The sequence below is a fragment of the Carcharhinus amblyrhynchos genome, chromosome 10 (assembly GCF_965287045.1).
Source record: "Carcharhinus amblyrhynchos chromosome 10, sCarAmb.v2.hapA, whole genome shotgun sequence".
In the NCBI taxonomy this organism is placed as follows: Eukaryota; Metazoa; Chordata; class Chondrichthyes; order Carcharhiniformes; family Carcharhinidae; genus Carcharhinus; species Carcharhinus amblyrhynchos.
This window is the reverse complement of record NC_137333.1, coordinates 11483356-11510361: the sequence shown is the minus strand read 5'-3', so window position 1 is coordinate 11510361 and position 27006 is coordinate 11483356. Positions and strand designations below refer to the sequence as shown.

Sequence of the window (27006 nt, the reverse complement as noted above, 5' to 3'; positions counted from 1 at the left end):
ATTTACCTTTTTCGTTTTTGGAATTCACCATTTATTGGACTGAGTTCCACTAAACCATGATTGTGGCATATTTTTTGTGTTCAGAGTTAACCAAATGCAGACAAACTGGCTGTGAGGAAGTTGATAATTTCATGCAATGAATTGACCAGCACTTTCTAATGATCCCTGTTCAAGTAGATTTTATATTGGGTTTGAGTAGGATGAGACCTTCTGCAGTGGGTTGCTTGAACTGGAAGCATTGTCCTTGGACTCTGTCAGGGACTGCATTTGTACACTGTATACGTCAGTATAGAGCTAGAGGGATTGTTATCCAAATTTTTAGGTTGTGGAAATGGGCACAGAAAATGAATTCTGAAGACCAAGAACAAAGTTGCACGGCTATAGTGATATGATTATGGATAAGTGACAAATGATCATTTGATGCGACGTGGCAAAGGTTTGTTAATATATAGTTTGGGGAAAGCTGGGTGATGGAGCAGAGAAATTTCAAGAGTTCAGATTCCAAGCAGACTTCAAATGGGTTAGTCACAAAATTAGCTAATGGATTTCATGGGAGCGGTATAAATCGTTAAAATTGAGATGTAATGTTGGGAAGATTACAGTGTACAGTTTTGGGCCTTGTTTTCATCAAAGCAAAGGTTATAGGCAATAGTTTAAAATTACAAAGTGGTCAAATCAAGTAGAAAGTATTTCCAGTGGTTGAGGGTCTAGAATGAGCAGACATTTGCGGTAGAACTGAAGAACCATTTTAATTGGGCTGTGAGGGATATGGAATTCATTTCTGAAGCAGAGATCTTGGGGGCAATTTTAACTTAACCCACCTGATGAGACACTGATGAAGTCAGGTGCAAAGCTGGCTTTATATGCCACCTGAGTTTTAAAAATTTCTCCATTAAAATCAACAGAGGAATATTTGGGGGTGGTGTAAAAATGATTTTTCTGCTTACAAATTAGGTTTAAAAGTGTCAGCATTTAAGAATGGAATAGGTGGATTGTTGGGGATAAAGGATAATGGGAACAAGGTTATCAAGTGAATTAATGAACCTCATGATGGATTAGTAACAGCATTTTTAAAAAAAAGTGCTTTTGTATGATCTATTTACTTCTTGTAATTTTTCTGTACTTCAGCTGATACAGTTGCCATTTGGGCTCCCATAATTGATTTTTGGCAAGCTGTAGAGGGCAACAGTGTGTACAATTTGTGCTGCCTTATAGTCAACCTGCTGTGGGCTTACCTTGAATTCCTTTTATTCCAAAGAAAGATTGACTGACTGGGTGACTTAGATGTACGCTTCCAAGTTGGACTTGAAGAACTTTTCACCAGATACTTTGCTATTAGTGCATGGTTCAACCGTTCAAGCTCTTAGTGGTTGTAGATCACTTGTTTATACTGTTCTGCTTTCACATGTAAAGTCTTTTAGTGGGTCTTGAATTTGTGAGTAAAGCTTCCTAATGTAATGTCAATCCTTATGAACAGGTGGAAAGCTCAAACTTGGGCATGCCAAAGACCGAAAAGTAAAATTAAACACATAATTCAATAAGTACTCCTCATGAAATGATGTTCAAACAGTTGTAATGTGGGAATGCCGGTGTTGGACTGGCGTAAAAAGTCTGACAACACCAGGTTTTAGTCCAACCGATTTATTTGATAATACTCACAAGCTTTCGAAAGCTTGTGAGTATTATCAAATAAATCGGTTGGACTAAAACCTGGTGTTGTCAGACTTCAAACAGTTGTACCCAGCTTTTTGCAAGCTGGAATTAATTTGAACTTTTCAGCCTAAAAAAGAATGTGTTTGTGGTGTGAGGTTTATTGACTATCAGGCTATTCAACGTCTAATATCATGATGGAAATAGTTCTTGTTGGGATCGGCAGAATTGGATAACTATTCTCCACAATCAGAGCTAAATCTTTGCACTGGAAATGAAACAACCACGTTTGGCTGATTGAATAAATATATATGGAATAGGATGAAATTAACAGTGGGCACCAAGATATGAGCGTACCAGATATGCTTTCTGAGCACACCGCTGTGAGCTGTCTGCATTCATATTCTAAATGTCAATTGGGAAAATATCATTTCTGACATAAGTTGCTGAAGCCAAGTTGTCAAACCTAATGACTTTTCACAAGATAGATACCTGCAGTGGCTTGAGCATTTATATTGTCAGGAAGGTGAGCATGTTTCAAAGAAAACACAGCAGTTCCTTCTGGCTGGAATGTTTTCTAATTTGTCTTGTTGGAGAACTAATTATGTAAAATAAACAGAGGATAATGGCTGTGCTTCATGGTGAATCATGTGGGCAAACAAGACAGAGTTAGCAGTTAGTTGACACTTTTCACAATGTACCATATTACACCATTGAGAATGAAGTAGTTTTTGATGTTTAGTCACTTTTGTTGGTAAGAAACTACATTAACCAATTTAAATTTAAATAAGATTAACAGCAACACAATTTAGCACTCAGGGATGTTGATTTGAGATAAATATTGGCCAGGCTACTTAATAGTGCTGTGAGAACTTTATGCATACCTGAGAGGGCAGATGGTTTAACATTTTAAGTGAAAGATGGCACTGCAACAAATGTAGTACTTGCTCACTATTGATCTGAATGGTGTCATATATTATGTACTAAAGTTTCTAATGCAACTTTGAACCACACCTTATCTCAGAGTTGACAGTGCTGCCAATGCTGTCACCTAAAATTTTAATTCTCCAGCGAAGCACATATTTATCAGATTAGAAAAACAGGGCATGCTAAAGACCTGTTTCCCAAGAGGAGGTCAAGTTTTGCCCCCCTCTCTAGTCAGGCCATCCACATACTGAATGAGGAATTTCTTCTGAATGTACTCAACAAATTTCTCTTCATCTAAGCCTCTAATACTATGGCCGTCCCAGTCAATGTTGGGAAAGTTAAAACCCCTACTATTACCATCCTATTTTTCTTGGAACTATCTGTAATCTTCTTACATATTGGGAACTTGAGTTATTGAATTTTGTAGTACTTAAATTCAGACTGCAGGTATACAACTATTAAGGACCTATACTGGAGTGACCAGCTGTAGACTCTGGAGGCTGATGCTATTTAAGCAACACAAACTCATTGTCCCCTCCAAACATCAGTCAGTATCATAATATCACATTGTACACTTCAGTCTGAAACTGAAATTTATTTGCAACCAAAAAAATTCACCAATGCAAAACTGCATAGCGACTGACATTGAGGTGCTTTAAAAATGATTTAAACTTGCAGAATAATAACTGAAGTTTATTTTTGCAGTTTTCTTGGAGATGATACATGCATGGTGACTCCCTGACAGCTTATTTAGTTGGTGGTAAGGGATAGACTGTTTGAAGCAGATAGTTACAGATGAAAGAAAAGCCTGTAGCTCATGCTCCTGTAGAACTTTCTAGGTCTTAAGAGGTAGCCAAGTTCAGAATCTTTCAATGAATGCATTGAAATATTAACTACTGATAATTATTGAGAAAATTAGGCTGTCTTGGTTATTTGGGGCTTCATTTTATTTCGCTTACATAAGTTGTAGTGCCTAGTCTTCAAATTTCCATTGCCCCATGCATGGCCAATGATTTATCCAATTTCTTGAAACAAATTAACTGTGTTCTAGTTAGCCTGTAGATCAAGCAGGCAGCTTACTATTGGGAAAGAATTTACAACTGTACCTTTTTACTTTAAACATAATATGCTGTATATTTCTTCTGGTCATATGGAAATTGTAGAAATTTCCCGAATAAAGACATTAAAACACTTGGGTTTTTATGTCACTTGGGTATGTTCAGTTTATTCCTTGCTCACATGAGGATGGGTACCATGACACCTTGGGAGTCGTTTAGTTCTGCATTTCCATTCATTTGCAAACTTTAACACTTGAATAATTTATTTTTTCTAGTTAGCATTTAGCCACCAATGTGGTAATAGTGAAGGAAAGAAACCTATCTCCAGGCCCACAAGCATTAAAACTGGAATAAATCAGCAAATAAAACAAGTGCAAACCAGTCTGATTTATTGGGGTTTTAATTGTTTGAACTTCAAGTTAAAAATACTTACACCTTTGATAAATATTATCTATAGTTTGCCTTGCAAAATAGGCAATTAGATGGGCAGTGATATGACAGTTTGTAAATTGATTTTTATCTGTATAGCAATTTCTCCAGACATTCTGATCTAAGCATAGCATTTCCAGTGACTAGATGGTGTTTATATGGAATCATATGTGATTAGGAGCAAACTTTTATAGTATTTCAAGGAATGGGTTCAATTGGCATAAATCACTCCTGTGTATAGTTTATGGGATTATACTTTAATTCTTTGCTGATCTATTTAATTAATCTGCAGTTCGGTCTAACCATTGTGAACAGTTGAATGCAAATTCATTTGAATTTTTTTGGGCATATACTAACAGTTAGTCTTAACTACTAATAGTAGCAAATTGCTAATGATAGAAGTCATAAACTAAGAAAATCTATTTCTCAAATGTAAAATACTTTAGATTCTAAAATAAATTTGAGAATCTTAAATTTAAAATTTTATAAATTTGTTAATTTATAAAATGGTCTGTGTATTGAATTGTTTTTTCAAAGAATGTTTGCACTATGCTATTTTGTGTAGAGTGTGGATTCTTGCCTTTGGTAATTCACTGCTTAATAAACCTGCAGTTTTAATTTGGATGTTCAGAGGCAATGTCTTGAAATATAAAAGGTGTTTCCTTCAGATAGTGAGTGCGAAATTTGATTAAATTATATTTTATCACCAGCAGTTTCTAAGAAATACTTGTTAGGCCAGTATCTGTTGCCCATCTCTGTTCACCCTTGAATTGAGTATTTTTAAAATTTTTTAAAGGGATGTGTGTCACTGACTAGATTGCCCATCCCTAATTGTCCTTGAGAAGGTAGTGGTGGGCTGCCTACTTGAACGCTGTAGTCCACGTGGTGTAGGTGCACCCACAGTTCTGTTAGAGAAGAAGTTTCAAGAGTATGATCCAGTGAAGGAATGGCAGCAATGGTGAGTGACTTGGAGTGGAAGTTCCAGATGGTGCTTTTCCACGTTTCTGCTGCCTGTGTCCTTCTAGATGGTAGTGGTTGTGCATCTGGAAGATGCTGTTTCAGGAGACTTGGTGAATTCCTCCATTGCATCTTGTAGATGGTACATATGGCTGTCACTAAATGTTAGTGTTGGAGGGAATTAATGTTTGTGGATGGGGTGCCATTCAACCATTCTGTTTTGTCCTGGATGGTGTCAAGCAAGTTGCATGACTTGAAGTTGCACATTCACGCAAGTGTTCATCGTGCATCTGATTTGTGCCTTATAGATGGTGGACAGATCTTGGGGTGACAGGAGGTGTTACTTGTAGGATTCCTACCATCTGAATTGCAAAAAGATGTAGAAGGAACAAGTGAAATAAACACATTTTCGAAAATCAATAGAACTAATATAGCAATAGTGGGTTAGATTTTCCGAGTGGTCAGGTGTATACAATACAGAGATGTAACAATGACTTGCAGTCTTACACAGCGTTAATAAGGGGAAATGTTGAATTTTGTTGTTTTTCATCGGATTAAGTAACATGGGGTTAACATGATCTGAGGTGATCTTCTGTAAAGTGTATTTGTTTCAATAAAATTCCTTCATATTACTTATCCTAGTGTTAGTATTTTAGCATTTCACTCTGAGCCATTTCAAGAAAGCATTTATGGTCCATCTTGTCAAGATTATTATTTTTAATTGTGATAATTTGCTGTTTAATAAATGGGATGTGAATCCACATAATTTGAAGTCATTAATGACTGCTTTAAGCTCACAGCATTAAAAACTACATTTCAGTTTGAAGACAACAATAATATTACTAAAATTGTACATTTTACAATAAAATTGCATCGAGTATATTGAGGAATTAATTGGATACTTCATGTGTAGGCTTGTTCTCAATTTTCTTGGATAAAGCCTATAGCAGATGTTAAAGGGTATGTTTCTTCATTGCAAATGCCATGCCTGAATCTAAGTGAGAAAAGTCTTTGCTTTGGTATAGCATGCACCAATGTCAATGCCACAGTCATGTGTCCTTGAGCTTCCTCATAAGTTTCCAAAACTATCAGCCAGCAGACAAACCTACTGTCTATGTTTTGAGGTTGTCAAATGGGAGACAAACCGCCAGATAATGCAGTATTTTCCTGTTGTGTATGTAAGCCAATTAATTATTTTTTTCAAAGAAAGCCTTTTGCGCAAAATATCCCCTTGAAAAGCTAAAGTGTGAAGACGTTTTCTGCTTTCAAACATGAGGAATGAGTTACAGAACAACAACTTAGAATTCTGTTGTTCCCTTAATATAGGAACAAAGCATCAGATGGAAATTGACATTGAACTAAATGAGGAGATATTAATGGGGGTGACTGGAAGATTAGTTAGAACTAGGTTTTAGGAAGATCTCATACAAGAAGAGTGAATTGAAAAGATTGAGAGGGAATTTTACAATTTAGAGTCCAGATATTGACACAGCCACCAGAAGTGAGGCAAATAGAGTCAGGGTTGTACATGAGCCCAGAGTTGCTGAAATTTATAGGTTTAGGAGGCTTGTAGGGCTGAAGGAGGTTTCCGAGGTAAGGAAGGAACAGGGCCATTCAGAAGTTTGAACACCAGAATGTGCATTTTAAAGTGGAGGTTTTGATGCACTGGGAGCCAGTGTCAATCAGTGAGCAATCAGTGATGGCGGGGGGCGGGCAGGCCTTGGTGCAGGTTAAAATATGTGCAGCAGGGCTGACATTTGTGGAGCATGGGAGGCTGATCATGAGAATAACCTGAAGGGAAGAAAATATGGATCGGGTTTTAGCAGTGGGCAGGTTGAAATGAGGTCAGAAATGGGCAGTACTGCAGTGAAGAAAATAGATGTTTTTGACGTAGAATGTATGGGTAGTGTATTGCATTGCAAATTGTATGCTTGGACATTGCTCATTGAATACTATTCCTCTGCATTTCACCTGTGGCATTTGCCGTGAAGAAAGTTCTGATTTTCCTGCAGAAGGCCAAGAGTCCCAAGAACAAGTAAGAGCTCCTGTTTATTTGTCAACTTTCAACATTAATTTAGGTAGCAAATTAACTGATGCCATTTTGAAGCAGCTTAAGCTATAAGACACAGCTTTCTTGTGTTATAAATTTTAAAATAATATTATGTTGTCAGATACACACTGCATATCTAAACACAAAAACAGTTATCCATTTTCGAACTTGAAAAACCAAAGGCTGTTGAAACAGTCCAAAGTACTGGGCTTAGCCTATTTACACTGCAAAGTGAGCCAGGAGATCTGACTCACTGTGGCGCAAGGGTTGTGGATAAAGCAGATACAGCACGGCAAACGTGCACTTCAGAATGCAGACTCAGCACTATTCATGAGGTATTGCAAATTGTTTGTCTACGTAAAACAATTGTGCTGTTCTCTTGGAAATCAATGAGAATAACAGCTGTATGGTAAATTTGAAAAACTGCAGTGCTCCAAGTTACAATCCAAAAAACTGCAGTGCTCCAAGTTACAATCCAAAAAACTGCTTGGGTTTTTGGTCCTGTTTAAAACCATTTATTGACCCATGTATATTGTGGTAGATAAGTGTTTTTGCTCTGTTTTGTGCACAAAATAGAAATTTATCAGCACATTGTTGAAGTGTCAAATTATTATTAAACTTGAAGCCTATTTTTATGTTTTTGTCTGCTCTTGTAGTGAACACAAGTATATTAGTGCAGTGCTAATAAGATAATCACCAAGCAAAACGTCAGCCAGATAATTACACATTTCTATTTAATATTTCCAGTAGGTCAGATTTAAATGGCTTAGTTCTTTCGTAGAAAAAACTTTTTTCCCTAAGTTGTATGCTGCAAGGAATAATTATGTAGATATATCTTTAATTTACAAATTGTTCATTGCTGTTTCAGAAATAAAAAAGCTTTGAGCAAGAAAAAACTTAAAAGGAAACAGAAGACCAAGTCCAAAGTGAAAACACGAACAAAGGCAAGTAGATTTATTTGCTCAGTAGTTTGAAGAAGAAAAAAAATGCATTGTGATAGGATGTGGCTGGTGGTTAGTAATATTTACTATGAAAATACACCCTTCAACTGGCTAGGCCCCACACTCTGGAATTTGCTCCCTAAATCTTTCTATCTCTCCAACACCATTTATTTGACAAATCACCACATAGTAGATTTGTAAGCAAAATTAAAATCCATGAGATTGAAATAGAAAAATGGCAAATTGGATACAAAATTGGCTGGGGAACAGAGAGTAGTAATGAACGTTTGTTTTTTCGACTGGAGGAAATTGTGATGTGGCACTCTCCAGAGACCACTATTAGGACCACTGCTCCTTTTGAAAAATATTTGGGTATACAGGCCATAATTTCAAGGTTGGCAGATGCTACAAAACTCAAATTTAGTAAAGGGTGAGGATGATAGTAACAGGCTTCAGGAGGATGTAGACTGGTAAGACGGACAGACTGTCAGATCAAAGTTAATGTGTAAAAGTATGAAGTGATATATTTTCATGGGAAGAAGAAAGAGGACAGGCAATGTAAAGTGATACAGTTTTAAAGGGAGTGCGGCAACAGTGAAATCTGGGACATACATATACATCTTCAAAAGTGACTGGAGACGATGAGAAGACTACTTGGGAAAGAATGTATAAAGTACAAAAGCAAGGAAATTATGCTAAATCTTCATGAAACATCGGATAGTTCTCAGCTATTTTGCTCCATTCTGGGCACTACACTTTATGAAAGATGCCAAGGCCTTGGAAAAGCTGTAGATTAGAAGCATTGGAATGGAAGCTGGGGTTATGTTGTTTAGAGCAGAAAAGTTAAGAGGTGATTTGATAAATATGTTCAAAATTATGAATAGTTTTGAAGAAAGAATGAGGAACTGTTTTCAGTGGCGAGAGGATTGATAGTCAACAGACCTAGACTGAAGGTGATTGGCAAAACATGGAGCGCTGATATGATTTTTTTTGCAGTGAGATATCACTTGGCACGCACTGCCTGAAAAGATGGCAGAATTTTAATCAATAATAACTTTATAAAGGCAATTGGATAAATGAATTAAACATGTTTACTGGACTTATGGGAAAATAACAAGGGAATTGGACTAATTGGATAGCTTTTTCAAAGAACTGGCTCAGGCATGATAGGCCCAATGTCCTTTTGCTCTGCTGTGTCTTTCTGTAATTTTATGATGCTGCTTTGTACAGGTGAATAAAAGTACAGTGGGACTATTTACACTTAAGCTCTTGACTTTTCCCATTGTTTATTGCTTAGAATAATTTAACAACTACAGACTGATCTGAGGAAGTGCATGGTACATTAAAGCCGCATTAATGCTATTGCTTATTTTCTCCGATAAACTGCTAATACATGCCACCTTTCACCGTCACGCTCAGAACACTTAAAACCCTGTTTCAATTATTTGAAATTATCATGAAATGCTACGTGGGTCAGATTTTGTAGTCAGTGATAAAGGAATAGCAATAACTGTTAACTATACTTGGTTTCCTGCAGACTTTATGTGGGCTTTTGTATTACAACCTGTGATAAATCGAAAGTCAGAACATTTCCACATCCTCCTAAACGTGATCTGGGACATGTGAATAAAGCAAGAAATAGTGTAAAAAGCAAAATACTGCTGGAATCTGAAACAAGAACAGAGGATGCTGGAAAATGTCAGGAGGTCAGGCAGCATCTTTAAAGTTTATCTATTAGGCTTACATTCACATAGCAGTGAAGTTATTGTGAAAATCCCCTACTCACCACACTCTGGCACCTGTTTGGGTAGATTGGGGGAGAATTTAGCATAGCCAAAGCACTGCGTCTTGGACTGTGGGAAGAAACCAGATCACCCGGAGGAAATCCATGCAGACATGGAGAGAATGTATAAATTCTGCACAGACAGTGACCCAAGCAGAGAATCGAACCCAGGTCCCTAGTGTATCTGAGAGAAAGCAGAGTTAATGTTTCGAGTGCTTTTGACTCTTTGTTAGAACCAAAGAGAGAGAGAAATGTATTTTAATTTCCAGATTTGACTGCATGTGTGCGCACACTGCTTTCCTCTATAATAATGTTGAGTGTTATTGGCTTCACCATTACTTTTGATGCAAAATCTGATTTTTGTTTAAAATTTTTCTTTGCTATTAATTTCCCTAAGCTGGATGTTTAAGAACTCTGGAAGATGTCAAGAAACAAAAGATATATTAACAAAATTTTTAAGAATAAATGCACTCATTTCATTAAAATTTCCACTGCCTGCAAGTTAAATTATTGCTGCTTAGGTGTAACTCGTACGCTGCCTGGATGAGGTTTTGAAATTAAGAATGTTGACAAGGTAACACTGGAAATAGATGGTCTGACCTTATGTGTTCTACGTAGTTACATTTTAATGACTGTTGGAAAGGTTAAGCATCAGTCTTATTTAGAAGGTTGATAATACTCCAGAAAGCAATGCATCACCTGTTATTCCTGATTGGGCATATGGTACTGTTTCCTTTCAGAATACTGAGATCTTGAATGACTGTTCTATTGAGTGCTTTCCATTTGGCTGGTAGTGCCTACTTAAATATTGGAGAGATCATTTAATCTTTTAACATTTTGATGCATCTTTCACATGTGCAAAATAACTTGTAGTTTCTATTTGTATACGCTGTGTGCAATATGAAAAATCAATTTCATCAGTCATGACATCTCTTTGAATCACATGTGCTGCCTTAGCCAATACATTTTCACTATTCTTTCTTCTACACTCTTTTTTTCTCTGTTTTCTACGTCATGACCATATTCTATCATACTTATGAACAATACAAAAGTCAAATGACCTAACACTGAGGAACTAGACTGCTTGTTATTGGTCATCAGTGTGTATTTGGCTACTTGATTTCTAATCTTATGCCAATTTTTAGCACAAATTTTTAGGTACAATTAATAGCAATGGAGCTGCAATTTTGATGACTTCTGTTTAAAAAAAATTACCAAATACTCCTTGAAAATCCGAACTTTTATTTGCTGGATACGTCATGTCTGTCCTTGTTTGCATTATATTCAATACACTTGTGAAGCATGACCTATGTTGATTACTGCTCATGGTTTTTATGCTCTACTTAAGCATGAATGATGAGCCATAAAATTTGTTCAAGAATTTTCATTATTACTAATGAAGTAAGAATCTGAATTATGACTTCTCCTTCAGACTGAGAATTTGGAAAACGCATCGCCTATTCCAGATATCAAGGTCCATAGCAACCCCTCGGCCTTCAATGTTTACTGCAATGTACGCCAATGTGTCTTGGAATGGCAAAGGAAAGAAGCCTCCCTGACGTTGGCCTCAAAGAATTCGATCCAGAGTGGAGAGTCAGACACTGATGAGGAGGAGGAGTTAAGGGAGCCTCCAATTAAACTACCCAAGGTAAGCCCCTAAAATTCTTTTACAATAGCACTGCATGTTGGAAATTTAAAGGGAAAAAACAAAACTGCTAAAACCTTCAGCTCAGCCCACATTTGTAGTGAGAAACAAAATTCATGTTTCAGGCCAGTGTATAGAGTTGGAAGATGCGGGTGAATTTTTTTTAAATTAAAAAAGTAATGATAAGATTTTTACCTCTAGATAGCGATGTGTATGAATCTTAGTGCAATTGTTTTTACAATTTAGCTAGAGATTTTGGAGCTATAGAGTTTTATAGCAGAGTCCCTTGTCTATGACAGCTATCAAGCACCTATCTATTCTAAATCCCGTTTACCAGCACTTGGCCTGTAACCTTGTATGCTATGGCTTTTCAAGTACTCATCTAAATGCTTCTTAAATGTGACAGAGTTCCAGATTCCCATCATCCTCTGGGTGGGTCAGTTTTTCCTCAAATCAGCTCTAAATCTCCTGTTTCTTATCTTGAATCTATGACCCCTGGAAATTGGCCCCTCTGCTACAGGGAAACGTTTTTTCCCATCTATATCCCTCTCAATTTTGTACACTTTGAGCTCCCTCTTTTTTGCTCCAAGGAAAACAGCCACAGCATTTCCAGCCTCTCTTCATAGCTGAAACCCTCCAACCCAAGCAACATGCTGGTGAATCTCCTCTGCACCCTTCCTAGTGCAATCACATTCTTCCTAGAGTGTGATGACCAGAACTGCACACAGTACTCTAGCTGTGGCGTAATGAGTGTTTTATACAGCTCCATCCTGACATCTCTGCTCCTAAATTCTATAACTCAACTAATAAAGACAATTATCTCCTCTATCTTCTTAACTATCTTATCTACCTATGGACATGCACCCAAGGTTCCTCTAGATTTTTAAGGAATTGCTTAATAGAGCAGACGCAGCACGGTTTCATTAAAGGGAAGTCGTGTCTGACAAATTTACTGGAGTTCTATGAGGATGTGTCTAGGGCGGTGGATAGAGGAGAGCCGGTAGATGTGGTCTTTCTAGATTTTCAGAAAGCGTTTGACAAAGTGCCTCACAAGAGGTTATTGCAGAAGGTCGAGGGACATGGAGTTGGGGGTAGGGTGTTAGCGTGGATAGAGGATTGGTTGTCAAATAGGAGGCAGAGACTGGGAGTCAACGGGTGCTATTCGGATTGGCGGATGGTGACTAGTGGAGTGCCCCAGGGGTCGGTGCTGGGGCCTCAGCTTTTTACCATTTATGTAGATGATCTGGAGGAGGGAACCGAGTGTAGAGTGTCGAAATTTGCTGATGACACCAAGATTGGGGGAACGGCAAATTGTGCGGAGGGTGTGGAGAGTCTGCAGAAGGATCTAGATAGGCTGGGCGAATGGGCCAGGAAATGGCAAATGGAATTTAATGTTGGCAAGTGTGAGGTGGTCCACTTTGGTAGGAAAAATGGTAGGAAGGACTATTACTTACGAGGCGAAAAACTGCAGCAGGCGACGGTGCAGAGGGACCTCGGGGTCCTTGTGCATGAGTCGCAAAAACCCAGCTTGCAGGTGCAGCAGGTGGTCAGGAAGGCGAATGGGATGCTGGCCTTCATAGCGAAGGGGATTGAATATAAAAGTAGGGAGGTCTTGCTGCAGCTGTATAGGGCATTGGTGAGGCCGCAACTGGAGTACTGTGTGCATTTTTGGGCGCCGCACGTGCGCAAAGATATTTTGGCCTTGGAGGGAGTGCAGAGGAGGTTTACTAGGCTGATACCGGAGTTGAAAGGGTTGAGCTATGAGGAGAGGCTGAATAAACTGGGCTTGTACTCGTTAGAGTTTAGAAGAATGAGAGGAGATCTCATTGAAACGTATAAGATGATGAATGGGATGGATAGGATAGAGGTGGAAAGACTCTTCCCGCTCAAAAAAGACAATAGGACTAGGGGGCACAGCCTCAAGATAAAAGGGGGGTGGTTTAGAATGGAGTTGAGGAGGAACTTCTTCACTCAAAGGGTGGTGAATCTCTGGAATTCTCTGCCCGTTGAAGTGGTGGAGGCTGCCTCGCTAAATATTTTTAAGACGCAGGTTGATGGGTTTTTGATAGGAGAGGGGATTAAGGGTTATGGGGAGAGGGCGGGAAAGTGGAACTGAGCAGCGACAGATCAGCCATGATCTTATTGAATGTCGGGGCAGGCTCGAAGGGCTGGATGGCCTACTCCTGCTCCTATTTCTTATGTTCTTATGTTCTCTAGTCTTCTGTACTTCCTCATGTCCTACCATTCATTGTCCCTTGCCTCTCAAAATGTATCACCTCACACCTTGCCAGGGCTTTTTATTTCTTAGTTTTTAAATAGATAATACCAATTTTCTTCCCAGACACAATGGAAAATCAAAAATGGCCTTGAATTATTGAAATTTTGTACTTGGGCGGCAGTGATGAATCACAGTTGTACAGCTGTGGAACACCCTAATTAACGTACGGTCAGTTGCAGTGGAAACTAATAATTGGCACTTCCAGTTAAAATTTAACATTAAGCAAGAAGAGAGCAATATGAAGCAAATCTAATGATTCCCAACATAGTATTTCCTTTCCATCTGCCACTTTTGTTTCTCCAGTAAGTCTAATATCTGCACTGGAAATATTGTTTAACATGCTCATTCTTAAAAAAGGATTCACTTTGCAATATCACCATTAATATAACTTGCAACAATAATTTTGCCTTGTTGCTTCATGTTATACGCTGTCATCATACGATATAATACATGATACAATTTCTTCTGTCTTTGCAAGTCAGAAAAGATTGTTTTACAATAAACAGTGCTTGAAGAGGTCCATTTGGAATGTACAGACGTTTGAATTGTAGCAAGAATGTATTTTCCTCCCATAGAAAAGTTAAACTTAAAAGTTAGGCTGACTTAAATTCATTGTTACTTAAGTGTACAGTTGTATAAATTCTTGTGTTACAGATCATAGGAATTGGACTTTGTGGTGTATTTGAACTTATAAAAGAGACACGGTTCTCTCATCCTGCATTATGTCTGAGAAGTTTACAAGCTCTACTTGATATGCTTCAGGGACAACAACCAGAAGGTCTCCAGTCAGAACCACCTGATGTTCTAGGTAAAGTTAGTAATAAGCTAAATTGGATCTATTAAGATATTGAGCATTTTAATATACTGTTCAACTGAAACGTTAATTGGATTGTTTGATAAAACTGAAATATACAATTATTTAAGGAGTGGTTGGCTGTATTTGTAGCTGAAATTATTGCATTTGCATTTTATCACTTGCTGTTTCCTTCATCCCAACATTGCTAGTATTCATGCAGGCTATTTTGAGACAATGGAGCAAAATTGACTGTTATTGCTGTTAGTATAGCACTATACTTTATATAGACAGTTCTATTTTATCAATCCATCCTCTAATGGGGTCTTCCTAAAATCAAAATTGAGACAAGTACGAGCATTGGACTTGATGAATGAAGAAATGCAGTTGAACTAAGTTGGTGATGTACATTTTTGTGGTATTCAATACATGTGCATTGACAAAGAAGGAAGAAAATTGCAGGAGTTTTGAAGTGTTAATTGAAACTTCAGTTAGTCATCTAAAATTATACAATGCATATGAAAACTTTTTAGGGGAAAAAGATGTGGAAATGTTGTCCTTAATGTATTGTGCTCCAGTGAATGGTTTAGATTTTGTGGTAGAAATTATGGTGAATTTGTCAGTATTCACCATTAATAACCCTTGAACTGGCAATAACTTTGGAGTTCACACATTTGTAGTGAATGTAGGGATCTGCAAGTTGCTGTCGATAGTTCTGTGCTTCTCCAATGGGTGTGCTATTTATAGAATCAGAGGTTTATAGCATGGAAATGGGTCCTTTGGCCCAACTTGTTCATGCTGCCTTTTTTAACCACTAATCCCTCTATACCCATTTTATCCATGTGACTATCTAAATGCTTTTTAAAGGATAAAATTGTACCTGTCTCTACTGCTACCTCTGGCAGCCTGTTCCAGATGCTCACCACCATCTGTGTGAAAAAATTGCCCCTCCAGACCCTTGTGTCTCCCTCCCTCTAGTTTTAGACTCCCCTACCTTTGGGGAAAAAAGTGTTGACTATCTAGCTGATCCATGTCCTTCATTATTTTATAAACCTCTATAAGGTCACCCCTAAGTCTCCTGCGCTTCAGGGAAAAAGGTTCCAATCTATCCAGCCTCTTATAACTCAAACCATCAAGTCCTGGTGCATTCTTAGTAAATCTTTTCTGCACTCTTTCTAGTTTCATAATATAAGTTTTATGATTATGGTGACCAGAACTGTACACAGTATTCCAAGTGTGGCCCTACAATATCTTGTTCAACTTGAACAGGACATCCCAACTTCTGTAGTCAATGTTCTGACCAAAGTCTGTAGGAAACCATTAGTCCCTACAGACTGTAATCAACTAGATATCACTGAACTCGCCAAAAGTTCTCCTTTCACTCTAAAATATCCCTGTTGAAAACTCAAAAATGAGGTGCAACTGGAGTATTAGCATTGTACAAAGTCATAACTATTGCTGAAGATCCTCTGAGGCACTGATAAATGTGCCATTCTGGTAAAATTCCAAGTTTGAAATTTTTTTTGATGTTTGGTAATTTAACTTGCAGTGTGAATGTGCTGATCGTTTATTTCGCTCTTGGTAAAATTTAATAGAAGTGAAGCATTGCCAGTGCATTTACTTCCTAGTTTGGCTGTCTGAGGAAACTTCATTGAGATTCTCTGTGTACCTTGTTGATATTGTTGCTGGACCTCTGCAAGAGTCCCCTGACTTTTTACATCATATTCGGATCAACTTCTGGGAAAAGTGAAATCCATTGTGCAGAGATGCTAGATCTTTGTGGCCACCTCCCTCAAGCTCAGTGGCTAGCTTCAATGCTGACCACAATCCAGGGAGCAGCCATTAGTAAGTTATAGGAGCTTGGTCTTGAGAAAGAAGAAATTTTTGATTTTTTTAATGTTTTAAAATTGCATTAAATTATGAATGGCGCAAGTTAACATTGATTTCCAAATGAGTCAAATGAAGAAAATTGTGTTTCAAAAGTCAGAGACAATATCCACTACTTTATTTCTGATTGGCAATGTGGTATTAAGAAGTAAATTGTAACTTCTAACCTTCACACTTGTATTCCCTGATGTGTGCAAATTACTGGTTTTGGCCATGTCACTGTGGGGCAATAAGAAGTCGACAGTGGATGCTTGCTGACAAAAGGTCTGCGCTTGCATGAACTTTGGTTTTAGTGGTTTGGAAGTTTGAGAACAATTATCTTTTCTGTGTCTCTGGTCAGTGTCCAAGGTATGCTCAAGAATAATTTAAAGATGAGGGATGGGAGGGCAAAGGCTTCCCTCAAATTACCATTCCTGAGATCCCGGTTAAGTGAAAGATCTGATTTATTTATTTGACTTTGGATGACAGTGATGAATTGAGCCGTTTATATCCTGAATAATTTGGGCCTTAATTGATGGTTAATGTGATTTTGTCCACAGAATCTCTCTTCCATTTATTGTTAGAAACAACAATAAGAAGCACTGGAATGGCAGACAATATTAGCCAGTCACTGACTGCATTATCTTGTGCCTGCCTCTTCAGTCTGGTAGTTGCTTGGGGAGATACGGGCAAGATTCTACAGGCCGTGTCAGCAATTCTTACCAGTAATGGCAGCCATGCTTGCCAACCTATTCAGGTAACTTGATTTTGTTTGGAAAGATTTTATTTTTCAATTTCCTAAATATTTGCTTTGGCCGACCTTTATCATTCTGCCAAGTTTAAAATGTTGTCCTCCAAACGGCTATGGGTGCTCCATCCATTGAAAGTTTCAAGACTCGAGTTCGGTAGACTTTTTTTATTGGATGAGGATATTCAAGGGATATGGCAATTAAGGTGGATGAATGGGAGTTGGGACACAAATTAACGAAAATTTGTTTGAATTATGTGAAGGATTGCAGGCAGCAATAGCATGAAAGTTCAAGGTGACTTATCAGTTTGGTGAGTGCATCTATTGCAATACTATGTAGAATTTTTTTTGCTGCAAAGTCAAGACAAAAAGGATTATAATGAAGTTGCTGTCAAAAGTCTATTAAAGTAAGATGCAATCAGATGATGCTTATTTTGATTTTTAAAAAAATATTATTTGAAGAAAAGTTTGACTGAGGTCCAGTCCAAAGTTTTGGGAGCCTGAAAATAACAAGTTAAGGACATTGCATGCGAGTCCTCATTTCAGTGCAGTAAAGTCACAGCACAGAGGAAGAGTAAGATGGTTATCTGGAAATTAGGAGGAAGCTGAGGGCTCATTCTAGCCATTTCAGTAAAAGAATATGACTTGTTTGAAGCTGAGTAAAGGATTGACTGCATGATAAACTATGTGCTGTGGTGGGATGTTGAAAGACCCAAAGATATGACCAATGTCTTGGACTTTGCTGAGAGCTGAGAGTTAGATGTGTGCCCATGAATAAATTTACTGAACTACTTTCCATGCTATCCTCATTGAATTCCTATGTGTAAATTATATTAATTTTGTGTACTTGCTGCTTAGAGCTGTGTTACTATTAGATTACACAATAAGACGCTACCTCAAAGATTTTTGTCAAAAATAAAAGCTTCGTGGAAGAGTTAATATATTGGCTTAGACTGAAGATTGGCTAGCTAACAGGAAGCAGTCAGTTGACATAAATGGATTTTTTTCCTGATTGACAAGTGGGGCCTCAACTTTTTATACAAATGACTTGGATGAAGGGACTGAAGATCTGGTTGCTAGATTTGCTGACATCACAAAATAAGGTAAGGTAGGAAAGTCACTTGTGTAGAGGGTGTAAAGAGGCTGCAAAGGGGCTGAGATAGGTTAGATGATTAGGCAAAAATCTGGCAAATGGAGTATAATGTGGGCAAAGTGAAATTGTCCGTTTTGGCAGGAAGAATAAAAAAGAAGCTGATTAGGTAAATATTTGAGAGATTAAAGAACTGAGGCATAGAGAGATCTGGGTGTTCTAGTATACGAATCACAAAAGACACAGGCACAGCAAGTAATTAGGAAAGCTAATGGAATGTCATTGTTTATTGTGAGAGGAATTTTACAAAACTCAGGAGGTGATGCTTCAGTTGTATAATGCAGTGCTGAGACCACACATGGCGTATTGAATACAGTACACGTCTCATAATTTGAAATATTTTAAATGCATTAGAAGCAATTCAGTGAAGGTTTACTAGGTTAACACCAGGATTGGGCAGGTTGTCTTATGAGGAAAGTTGGAGAGGTTAGGTGGAGGTTAAAAGATTAAAGGGCGACTTGATTAAAACCTTTAAGCTCCTGAGGGATATTGACAGGGTGGATGAGAGCTGATGTCTCTTGTTGGAGACTCTAGAACTTGGGGTCAGCTTAAAAATAAGGGGTCACTGATTTTGGACAGAAATTTTTTTCTGAAGTTTGAGATTCTGGAACTCTTCTTCAAAAGGCAATAGAAACAGAGTGTTTGAATATTTTTAAGACAGAGCTAGATAGATTTTTGATTAATGAGAGAGTGCAAGGTTATTGGGGGTAGGCAGGAATGTGCAGTTGAAGTTGCAGTCAGATCAGCTATGATCTTATTGATTGGCAAAACAGGCTCGAGGCGCTGAGTGGCCTATTAATTCATACATGTAAAATCTACTTTTGATGTTTTGTACTAATGCGAACCATCTTGATGGTTATTTTCACAGATCTCGGGATAGGGTTTAAATTGTACCACCCATGCTTTTAGTCAAAGAGATATTAAATTTCTAAAATGCATTCCTTTCACATCACTAATGAACATGCTAAGTATAAATCACACCATTCAATGATGCTTCTCCACTATAATGTAGTTAGATGAGACTGCACATACTTGGTTCCATTCTTGTCTATCCAAGTTTAGCCAGAGATTTTCCATCAATGATTTCACTTCCCATTCCCACATGGTTACTCTGACATTTCCGAAGGATCCATCCATGGTCAGGTTCCTATTTCTGATCTACGTGCTTCTCTTTGGTGACATCATCTTTTTAAAAAAAAAATCCGTTTCTAAGTGTATGCTGATGGCATCCAGCTTTACCTCATCATCACCTCTCTCACCTCTCCACTATCTTTAAATGGTCTGACATCCAGTACTGGATGACCAGAAATTCTTCAATTTAATATTGGGAAGATTGAAGCCTTTGGTACCCCTCAGAAATTCCATTTCTCAACAACCAACTCCTGCACCTTGCTTTGGCAACAGGTTTGAGGCCAAACCAGATTCTTCAGAACCTCAGTGTCATGTTTGATCCCAAGGATGACCTTTCAACCAAATATGCATGCTATTAGTAAGCCTATTTATTTCCATGTAAATAATTTCTATGTAGCACTGTGGGATGTTATGTAAAAGACCCTATATGAATACAAATTGTTGTTCATTGTTCAGAATATTCTGGATGGTTGAATTTATTGATTGGAGATGGATGAACTTTAATATAAATTATTTGATGTGTATTTTACAAAGAAAATACTTTCACATATATGTAAATAGCTTAAGTCATTGGAAGAATTTAGTAGTCTAATCAAATGGGCAGTCTATTTCCTTGTCCTGATTTTTCATGGAATTTTATACCGATTGAGGGTTCTCATAGTATATGATGAATATCTAATAAATATCTTGCATCAAATGAAGCTACTGCAACTTGATATTCAGAAGTCCTTATTCAGTTAACGGTTCTATATTATCAGCATTTTTATGTGATTTAACATTTCAGTTTTACTTGCTTTTAGGTGCCAACCATTCTAAACGCTTTGCAAAGGAGTGTGCAAGCAGTCTTAGTTGGAAAAATTCAAATACAGGACTGGTTCACAAATGGAATAAAGAAAGTAGCTTTAATGCACAAGTGGATTCTAAAAGAGGTATTTACAGATGAAGATGATTGGTGTCTACTGCAGAGTGATGGCTCATTCCTGTATCTTTTGGCTAAAGACGGATTGTACAAAATTGGTTCTGGTTATAGTGGGACAGTGAGGGTAAGTAAATATTTTTACAATAGTGCTATTACACACTGTTTAAAAGTTGTCTATATTATTGAAAAATAAATGTTAGATATGTCATCAATGAGTTGTCAGTACATCCCCAGACACATGATATTGAGGCTGAGCCATATGCTGTGGCTTGGCTGGTTCTTTTTGTCTCACTGTAAACTGTTTGCTTTAAACTATTACTTCTTGAAACACATCTCTATTATGTTTGTGCCAATGTATTGCCCTTGCCTAGTTGCCCTGCTTCATAGCAATTGTTTGTCTATCTGACTGACTTGGCAGCTATTCCCTAGGGTATTATGAGTAGGCCATGAAATGTAGGGTAGAGTTGCTTTGGCCAGACAAGGTTGGGTTGTTGGTTCTATTTCCTGAAGAATATTAGTGAGCGAGTTGTGCATTGAATGATAGAAATATCAAGCAGCTTGCAAATTCATTTGTACTAGTGCCAGCCTAGATTGTTTAATCACATTCAGTTTAATTATTTCCCATTGTCACTTCAAGGTCTGGATTGCTATCATGTATTATTATGCGACATCCTAGTAATATTAGACTGCTCAGTTTTGCAAATATTCTTGTAGAGTTGTAGAATTTGTTTATGCTTTGATTTAAAATTCTGCACGGGTTGAGTTAATTTTTGGATATGCCCTGGAGCTTTTTGGGTTAGTGGCGTTAGCTACGTTGAAGAGAACATTAAACCAGTTTTTTCAAAGTAAAATAGTTATTCTTCTGTATCTCTGATGACTTCAAGGCCAGAAGGATGTGAAAATCTTTGCTTGTTTTGTATATTTGAGAGTAAGCAATTTGTTTAAGAAGTAAAAGTTCAATAATAGGGTTGTGGCCTTTAAGAAGGCAGCATGTGGCTTCAGGTTTGCAGCAATCAACCTCAAGAATGTCTGTTCAGTATGGCAATAAATGCAGAACTGTACAGGATTTCTGCGCTTGTAGGAAGCTGCTAGGTGTTCCCAGTTCCAGTCAGTGTTTTTGTGGCTTAGACCTTTTGCAGATTCTACTTGGTAATGTAATTCCATCTTCAAGATTTGTGTTTTTTAGCCATTTGCCACATCAAATGACAAAATCAAGTAATTGGCTGGACCCTTGGACATTACAATCTCTCACAAGACGGTAGTGACCAGGAAGAGAAAACAGCAGTTTTCCCTAAAAGCAAGCTTTCCAATGGGCTAAGCCAGAGGACAGTATCCAGGTCGTCTAATATATTGACTTGTTCAGCTTGGCCAGTAAAGCAGTACATCAAAATACTTAATAGTTAAGATACTTGTGCTTTAATTTTATTTCTGTAACGCAGAGTGTTTGTCAAATAATGAAGGAAAAGATTTGAAGCAAAACTACTTGAATAATGAAAAAGATGCATCTTAAATTTGCTTGAGCACAACCAACGATTAAACAGTTGAGGAAATGGGAGAGCTCTGCAGTTTTATGGTCGATTCAAGTTAGATTTAACAAGTGCTACAGCTGTATGTTTGTTTATGGCAATTTCATTGTTTTAATACTCCCAATTGGCCAGATCTTTTCACTTGTTCAGTGAAACATGTTTCTCCTGAAATGATTTACTTGGTATTGATACCTTCATTCAGAAATAAAGGCAAAGTAGTTTGTGGCTGGAACAGCTTAATTGAAACGCTAATATATGAATTGATAGACTTGGGTGATCTCCTTTGCATTGCCTGTACCAGAAAAACATTAGTTAATTTCTGTTGGCACATCAAATTTCAAAATAAAGATCTGCTGATGAAAGTGAAGCCTGAAGACATGCCCAAGCAACTAAATGACAATTTTACATCAATGTTTACCAGAGAAGACGATTTTGCCAACGCTGCTGTGAACAAAGAGGGTGTCAAGGTATTGGATGAGATGCAAATAGAAGTACTTGAAAGGCTGGCATCACTTAAAGTGGAAACGTCAGCGGGTCAAGATGGGGTGTATCCTCAGTTACTGAGGGAAGCAACGGTAGGCATTGCAGAAGTCCTGGCTATAATCTTTCTGTTCTTAAACCCAAGGGTGGTGCCAAGGGACTGGAAGATTGCAGATGTTACACCCTTGTTACCAAGAAGAGCGAACCTGGCAATTAAAAGGCAGTCAATTCAACATTGATGTTGGGAAGCTTTTAAAAATGAAATCCAGGGGAAAATCAACAGTAACATGGACAAATAAAGGAGACCTAGCATGAATATTTTAAGAACAAATTGTGTTGATTAATTCAGTTGAAATGGTGAGGTAAGAGGCTGGATGAGGATAGTGCAACTAATGTTATGTAAATAGCCTTTCAAAAGGTGTTTGGCAAAGTATCACAAAATAGACTTAGTAAAATTCTGTTACAATTTCAGGTCAGTAGACCATAACTTTTGTTTAGAGTCGTGGATGAATAGAGTGGCAAGATTGCTGTTTAACTTTAAGAAAAGGATAAAATATTTATTAAACAAGAAAAAAATGACTATTATACACTACTCATTCAGCTCAGCTATACCTTGACAATATATAGCACACTGATGTTCTCAGTAAGTACACAGTCCATGTAAACAGGCATGATGTGGTCAGACACACCATCCTTTGAAACCAAGTGACAGAAGCCTCCCAATACAATTTCTGTGGATTTCTCATGCAATCTCTCTCTGCGCCCCCCCACCCCAATATATTTTGATAGAAATAATTAGGAAATCCATCTAAAAACAATATAAACTAAGTGGTACAATTTTAAAGGCAGTGCAGAAAATGGACTCTGTTGTGCACAAATCTTTGAAGTTGGCATTAGAGGTTATGCATATGGGCATAAAGTCAGAGTTGGCAGAACAAAAGTACAGCCCCAACTGGGCTACAATATCCAAATCTGGGGATATCACACTTTCAGAAAGTGTGCAAGCTTCAAAGAGATTTACACTAGAGCATGGATTCAAGGATGGGTGATTAGTGAGCTGAAGAAGCTAGAGTGGCTCTCCTCAGTGCAGGAAATGCAATAATTGATATGCTAATACTGAAAAAATGTTATTAAAGATTTAAATTGAGTAAATAAAAATAAACTTTCCAATAACTTAAGTGTTGATAAGCAGAGTGTACAGATTTAAGGTGATTTGGCAAAAGAAAGTGCAGGTGATACGCGGAAAGCTTTTTTTGTTTGCAGTGAGTCATTAGGGTTTGGACTATACTGCCTTAGAGTAGAGGGTGTAGAAACGAATTCAATTGTAGAATTTAAGAAAGGGAATTGCATAAATACTTAAGGAAAAAAATGCAGTGATAGAGGGAAATAGCTGGGAAATCAACTAACTGGCACAGGCATGATGGGTTGAATGGCTGCCTCTTGAGCTGTTCATAATTCTATGAGCTTGATTATAAATGTGAAATTAGGTCCAAGGGGAAAGATGGTTAACTATAATTAATGTCAAAGTACAAGTCTTTTTCAAATTCTCAGTATTTGTTAACTAAAAGATTTGGTTTGAGAATGTAACTTTGGCATAAATCATAACTGGGTTTACTTGGTTGTAGCTGGAAGAACAAATGTGGGGTGGATATCTAGACCTGACTAGATATTCATATTGTATGTTACATTATGAAAGTCTACAAAGAGCTGCTACATCTATAAGTTCTATCATCTATCAAACACTTTGTGGACCAATTTCTTCAGATGTGACTATTGCAGTGCTGGCCAGCCTCCCATCTTCCACCTTTTCATTAACTTGATTCAAATCTCTGTCCATATCCTAACTTGTACAAAGTTCTGTTTGTCCATCAACTCTCTGCTCTCTGACTCTTGTATCGACTTTTGGTGACCAGCATGGTGATTTTTAAAATTAGTGCATTTTTGTTTGATTCCCATTGACCTCATTCTTCCTATCTCCAGTCTTCTCCAGCTGTGCAGTCATTCAGCAAGAGCTCAAGATTCCTCTAATGCTAGCCTGTTGGGAATCTGTTTTGTCCCACTTCAGGCACCTGGATATAATATGGCACAGTTCTCCCCCTAAACGTCTGTATTTTCCTGCCTTTGAAGCACTATAGAAAGCCTATCTCTTACCTTTGGCTCAATATAAAACTTGGTCTGATTATGCTTCTGTGAAGTGCCTGTGTACATTTTACAATCGTAGAATCCCTACATTGCAGAAGGAGGCCAGTCAGCACATTGAATCTGTAACGACCACAATTCCATCCAGGCCCTGTTCTTGTAACCCCATGCATTTACCCTGCTAATGTCCTTGGCACTGGGGTCAGTTTAGCATGGCCAGTTTAACTCGCACGTCGTTGGACTGGGAGGAAACCAAAACACCCAGAGGAAACTCACGCAGACGTGGGGAGAAAGTGCATACTCCAACCAAGGCTGGAATTGAACCTGCCTCACTGGTGCTGTGAGGCAGTAGTGCTAGCCACTGTACCTTTAACAACATTAAAGACAGTTCATAAATGAATTCTTATTGCTGCATCCAACCATATTTAACCTGTAAATAAATTTGGTCAAGTAATTTTTAATCTGTTTGCATTGGTCTCATGGAATGTTTTCTACCTTTTGGGACCATTGAAGAATGCAGTGAGCATCTGATATGCTCTCCATGGAACAATGTTGATGGACCAGTGTGCTGCTTCTATGATAAACTCTGGCGTTCCCTCTCTAAACTGCTGCACGTCTGTACTGCCTGTGAAGATGCTCCTTCGAACCTGCCTCTTTGACTGAACTTTTGGTCACCTGTCCTCCTATCTCCCTCTGCATCACATTTTGTTTGATCGTGCTTTAATGAGTTGCTGCAGGATGCTTTGTTACGCTGAAGGCACGGACTATATAAATGCAAGCTGTTTGAGTCTGTGTTTACCTTGGTTAGCTCTTTGACCTCAAACATTGACTTCAAAATCTTTCCCTTCTAGAAATCCATCCATGGCTTCACTTTACTCCATCTTTGTAACAGTTTCCGATCTAGTACTCATCTCACCCCCTCCACTCTAGGTTTGGACTAAGTCAGTTTCTTATGTCACATTTGCCCCGTTAATATCGTGCCAACAGTGGAGAATTGCACAGACTTAAGAACGGGAACGTTCGTGGAGCTCAATAACGGTGAAGTCGCATTGGTGCACTGATAGCTTAGTTGGGCTGCAGCCAGACAAAAAAATCAGAATATGATTTAATGTTCTGTTTAGTTTTGTTTTCACTGGTATTAATCTTGGCAGCAAGTGAATGAAACACCAACCCAGAGGGTTTTCTATCAGGTAGCATTTATACTGCAGGATTGGTGCCAATTGTATTCTTGCTGTTGGTTGTAATGTGGATGTTGAGCTGCTTTTATTATCTGGTTGCGTTTGAGTGGTACTTGTGTGCTGGTCGTGTACTTTGACAAAACCATGCCTGGATCTTTTTGCACTATGTGGCTATTTGGTGTTTCGCAATTGGATTTTATTCCTTTCCACAGTCAGAGAGATAATGACTTATAGTGGAACCATCCAGTGATTTTTTTTTTGTGCAGTTGTTAGTCTTGATCTTTTCCATTGTAGTTCTGAACACTTATATTAGCGCATGGCAGTAAGCATTTTGGCCAAGAAGGCATTTGGAAGGTCTCCTTATTTGGAGGAGCTCTGTTGTGATATGATATGCTATTAGCAAGATATAATAGTCCAAAAAAATTGTCTGATAGAGCAGTAGATTTGCATAATGTTTGTTAATCTGATGATTAAGGCTTATCTTAATGATTTGGATATTACAGTTTTTTTATTTGTGTTTAGCATTTTAAATCAGAAAAAACTATTGATCTGTGTTTTAAAAGTTGAAATGGGATAATGCAGGGAAGTAATGCCATGTGCATCAAGGTTCTGCCATATGAGTTAATACTTGTTATATGGTTTGCTAGCAGTGCTTATCCACACAAAGTCATGTGTGGAAGTTGGCGGGTGCTGAGGATCAGACAATGGATCACAGCAGGAAGAAAAATATTCAAGGATTAAAGCATGTACTACACGAGGAAATATGTACCTTGCTTGATGGTGCCCTATTAATTATTCCATCTTTATGCTCCCGATGACTGCTAGCAGATTTTTGAGACCTGACTTTTATCATAATTGTCTGGCAGCACCCTATCATGTTTTCAGAAATTCTGCTTTATCCAAGAAAGAACTAGTCACCAGTTAATAAAATCAAATTTTCAGCATCTCCCTGAACTGCACTTGGGGTATTCTTCTAGGTTCCAGTGCCTTCTGTGACCACAAGGCAGAATTATTTTTAATCTTCATTGTGATCTAAGCTTATTTGCAGGTTCAGCAGCTCTGCAGTTTGAGTTTCCTTTAGCTATTAAATTACTTTCCCTTCAGTGAATAATATTCTCAGCGACTGATATGCAGGATGAAGCTTTTTGTGGTGGGCCGCAACAGTAAATGCGCCAAGGCTGCAAAAACTGTATTTTAGAGGAATTGCCAAATGATTTTTGTAGGCTGTAGTCTTTTTTGGCTGTGGAAGCTGTAATACTTGTGAAGTTGTACATTAAAAATGTAGTAAAATGAGAAAAAGGAAGGGTTGAGGGTGATCACCCATTTTTCCTTTTGTTGAACTATGCTTTATGTAAGAT

At 37.9% G+C, this 27006-nt stretch overlaps 1 protein-coding gene across 11 annotated transcripts in view; it reads left to right on the top strand.

The window, feature by feature from the left end:
* The window catches only part of mycbp2 (MYC binding protein 2), a 175416-nt gene that overhangs the window by 11127 nt on the left and 137283 nt on the right, over positions 1-27006 (top strand). For all 11 annotated transcript variants that reach the window (XM_080198119.1, XM_080198120.1, XM_080198125.1 and 8 more), the window contains exons 2-6: positions 7940-8015; positions 11228-11443; positions 14373-14526; positions 16938-17134; positions 20207-20449. In XM_080198119.1, the coding sequence (XP_080054245.1) occupies positions 7940-8015; positions 11228-11443; positions 14373-14526; positions 16938-17134; positions 20207-20449 (886 nt within the window). The remainder of the gene's footprint in view (positions 1-7939; positions 8016-11227; positions 11444-14372; positions 14527-16937; positions 17135-20206; positions 20450-27006) is intronic.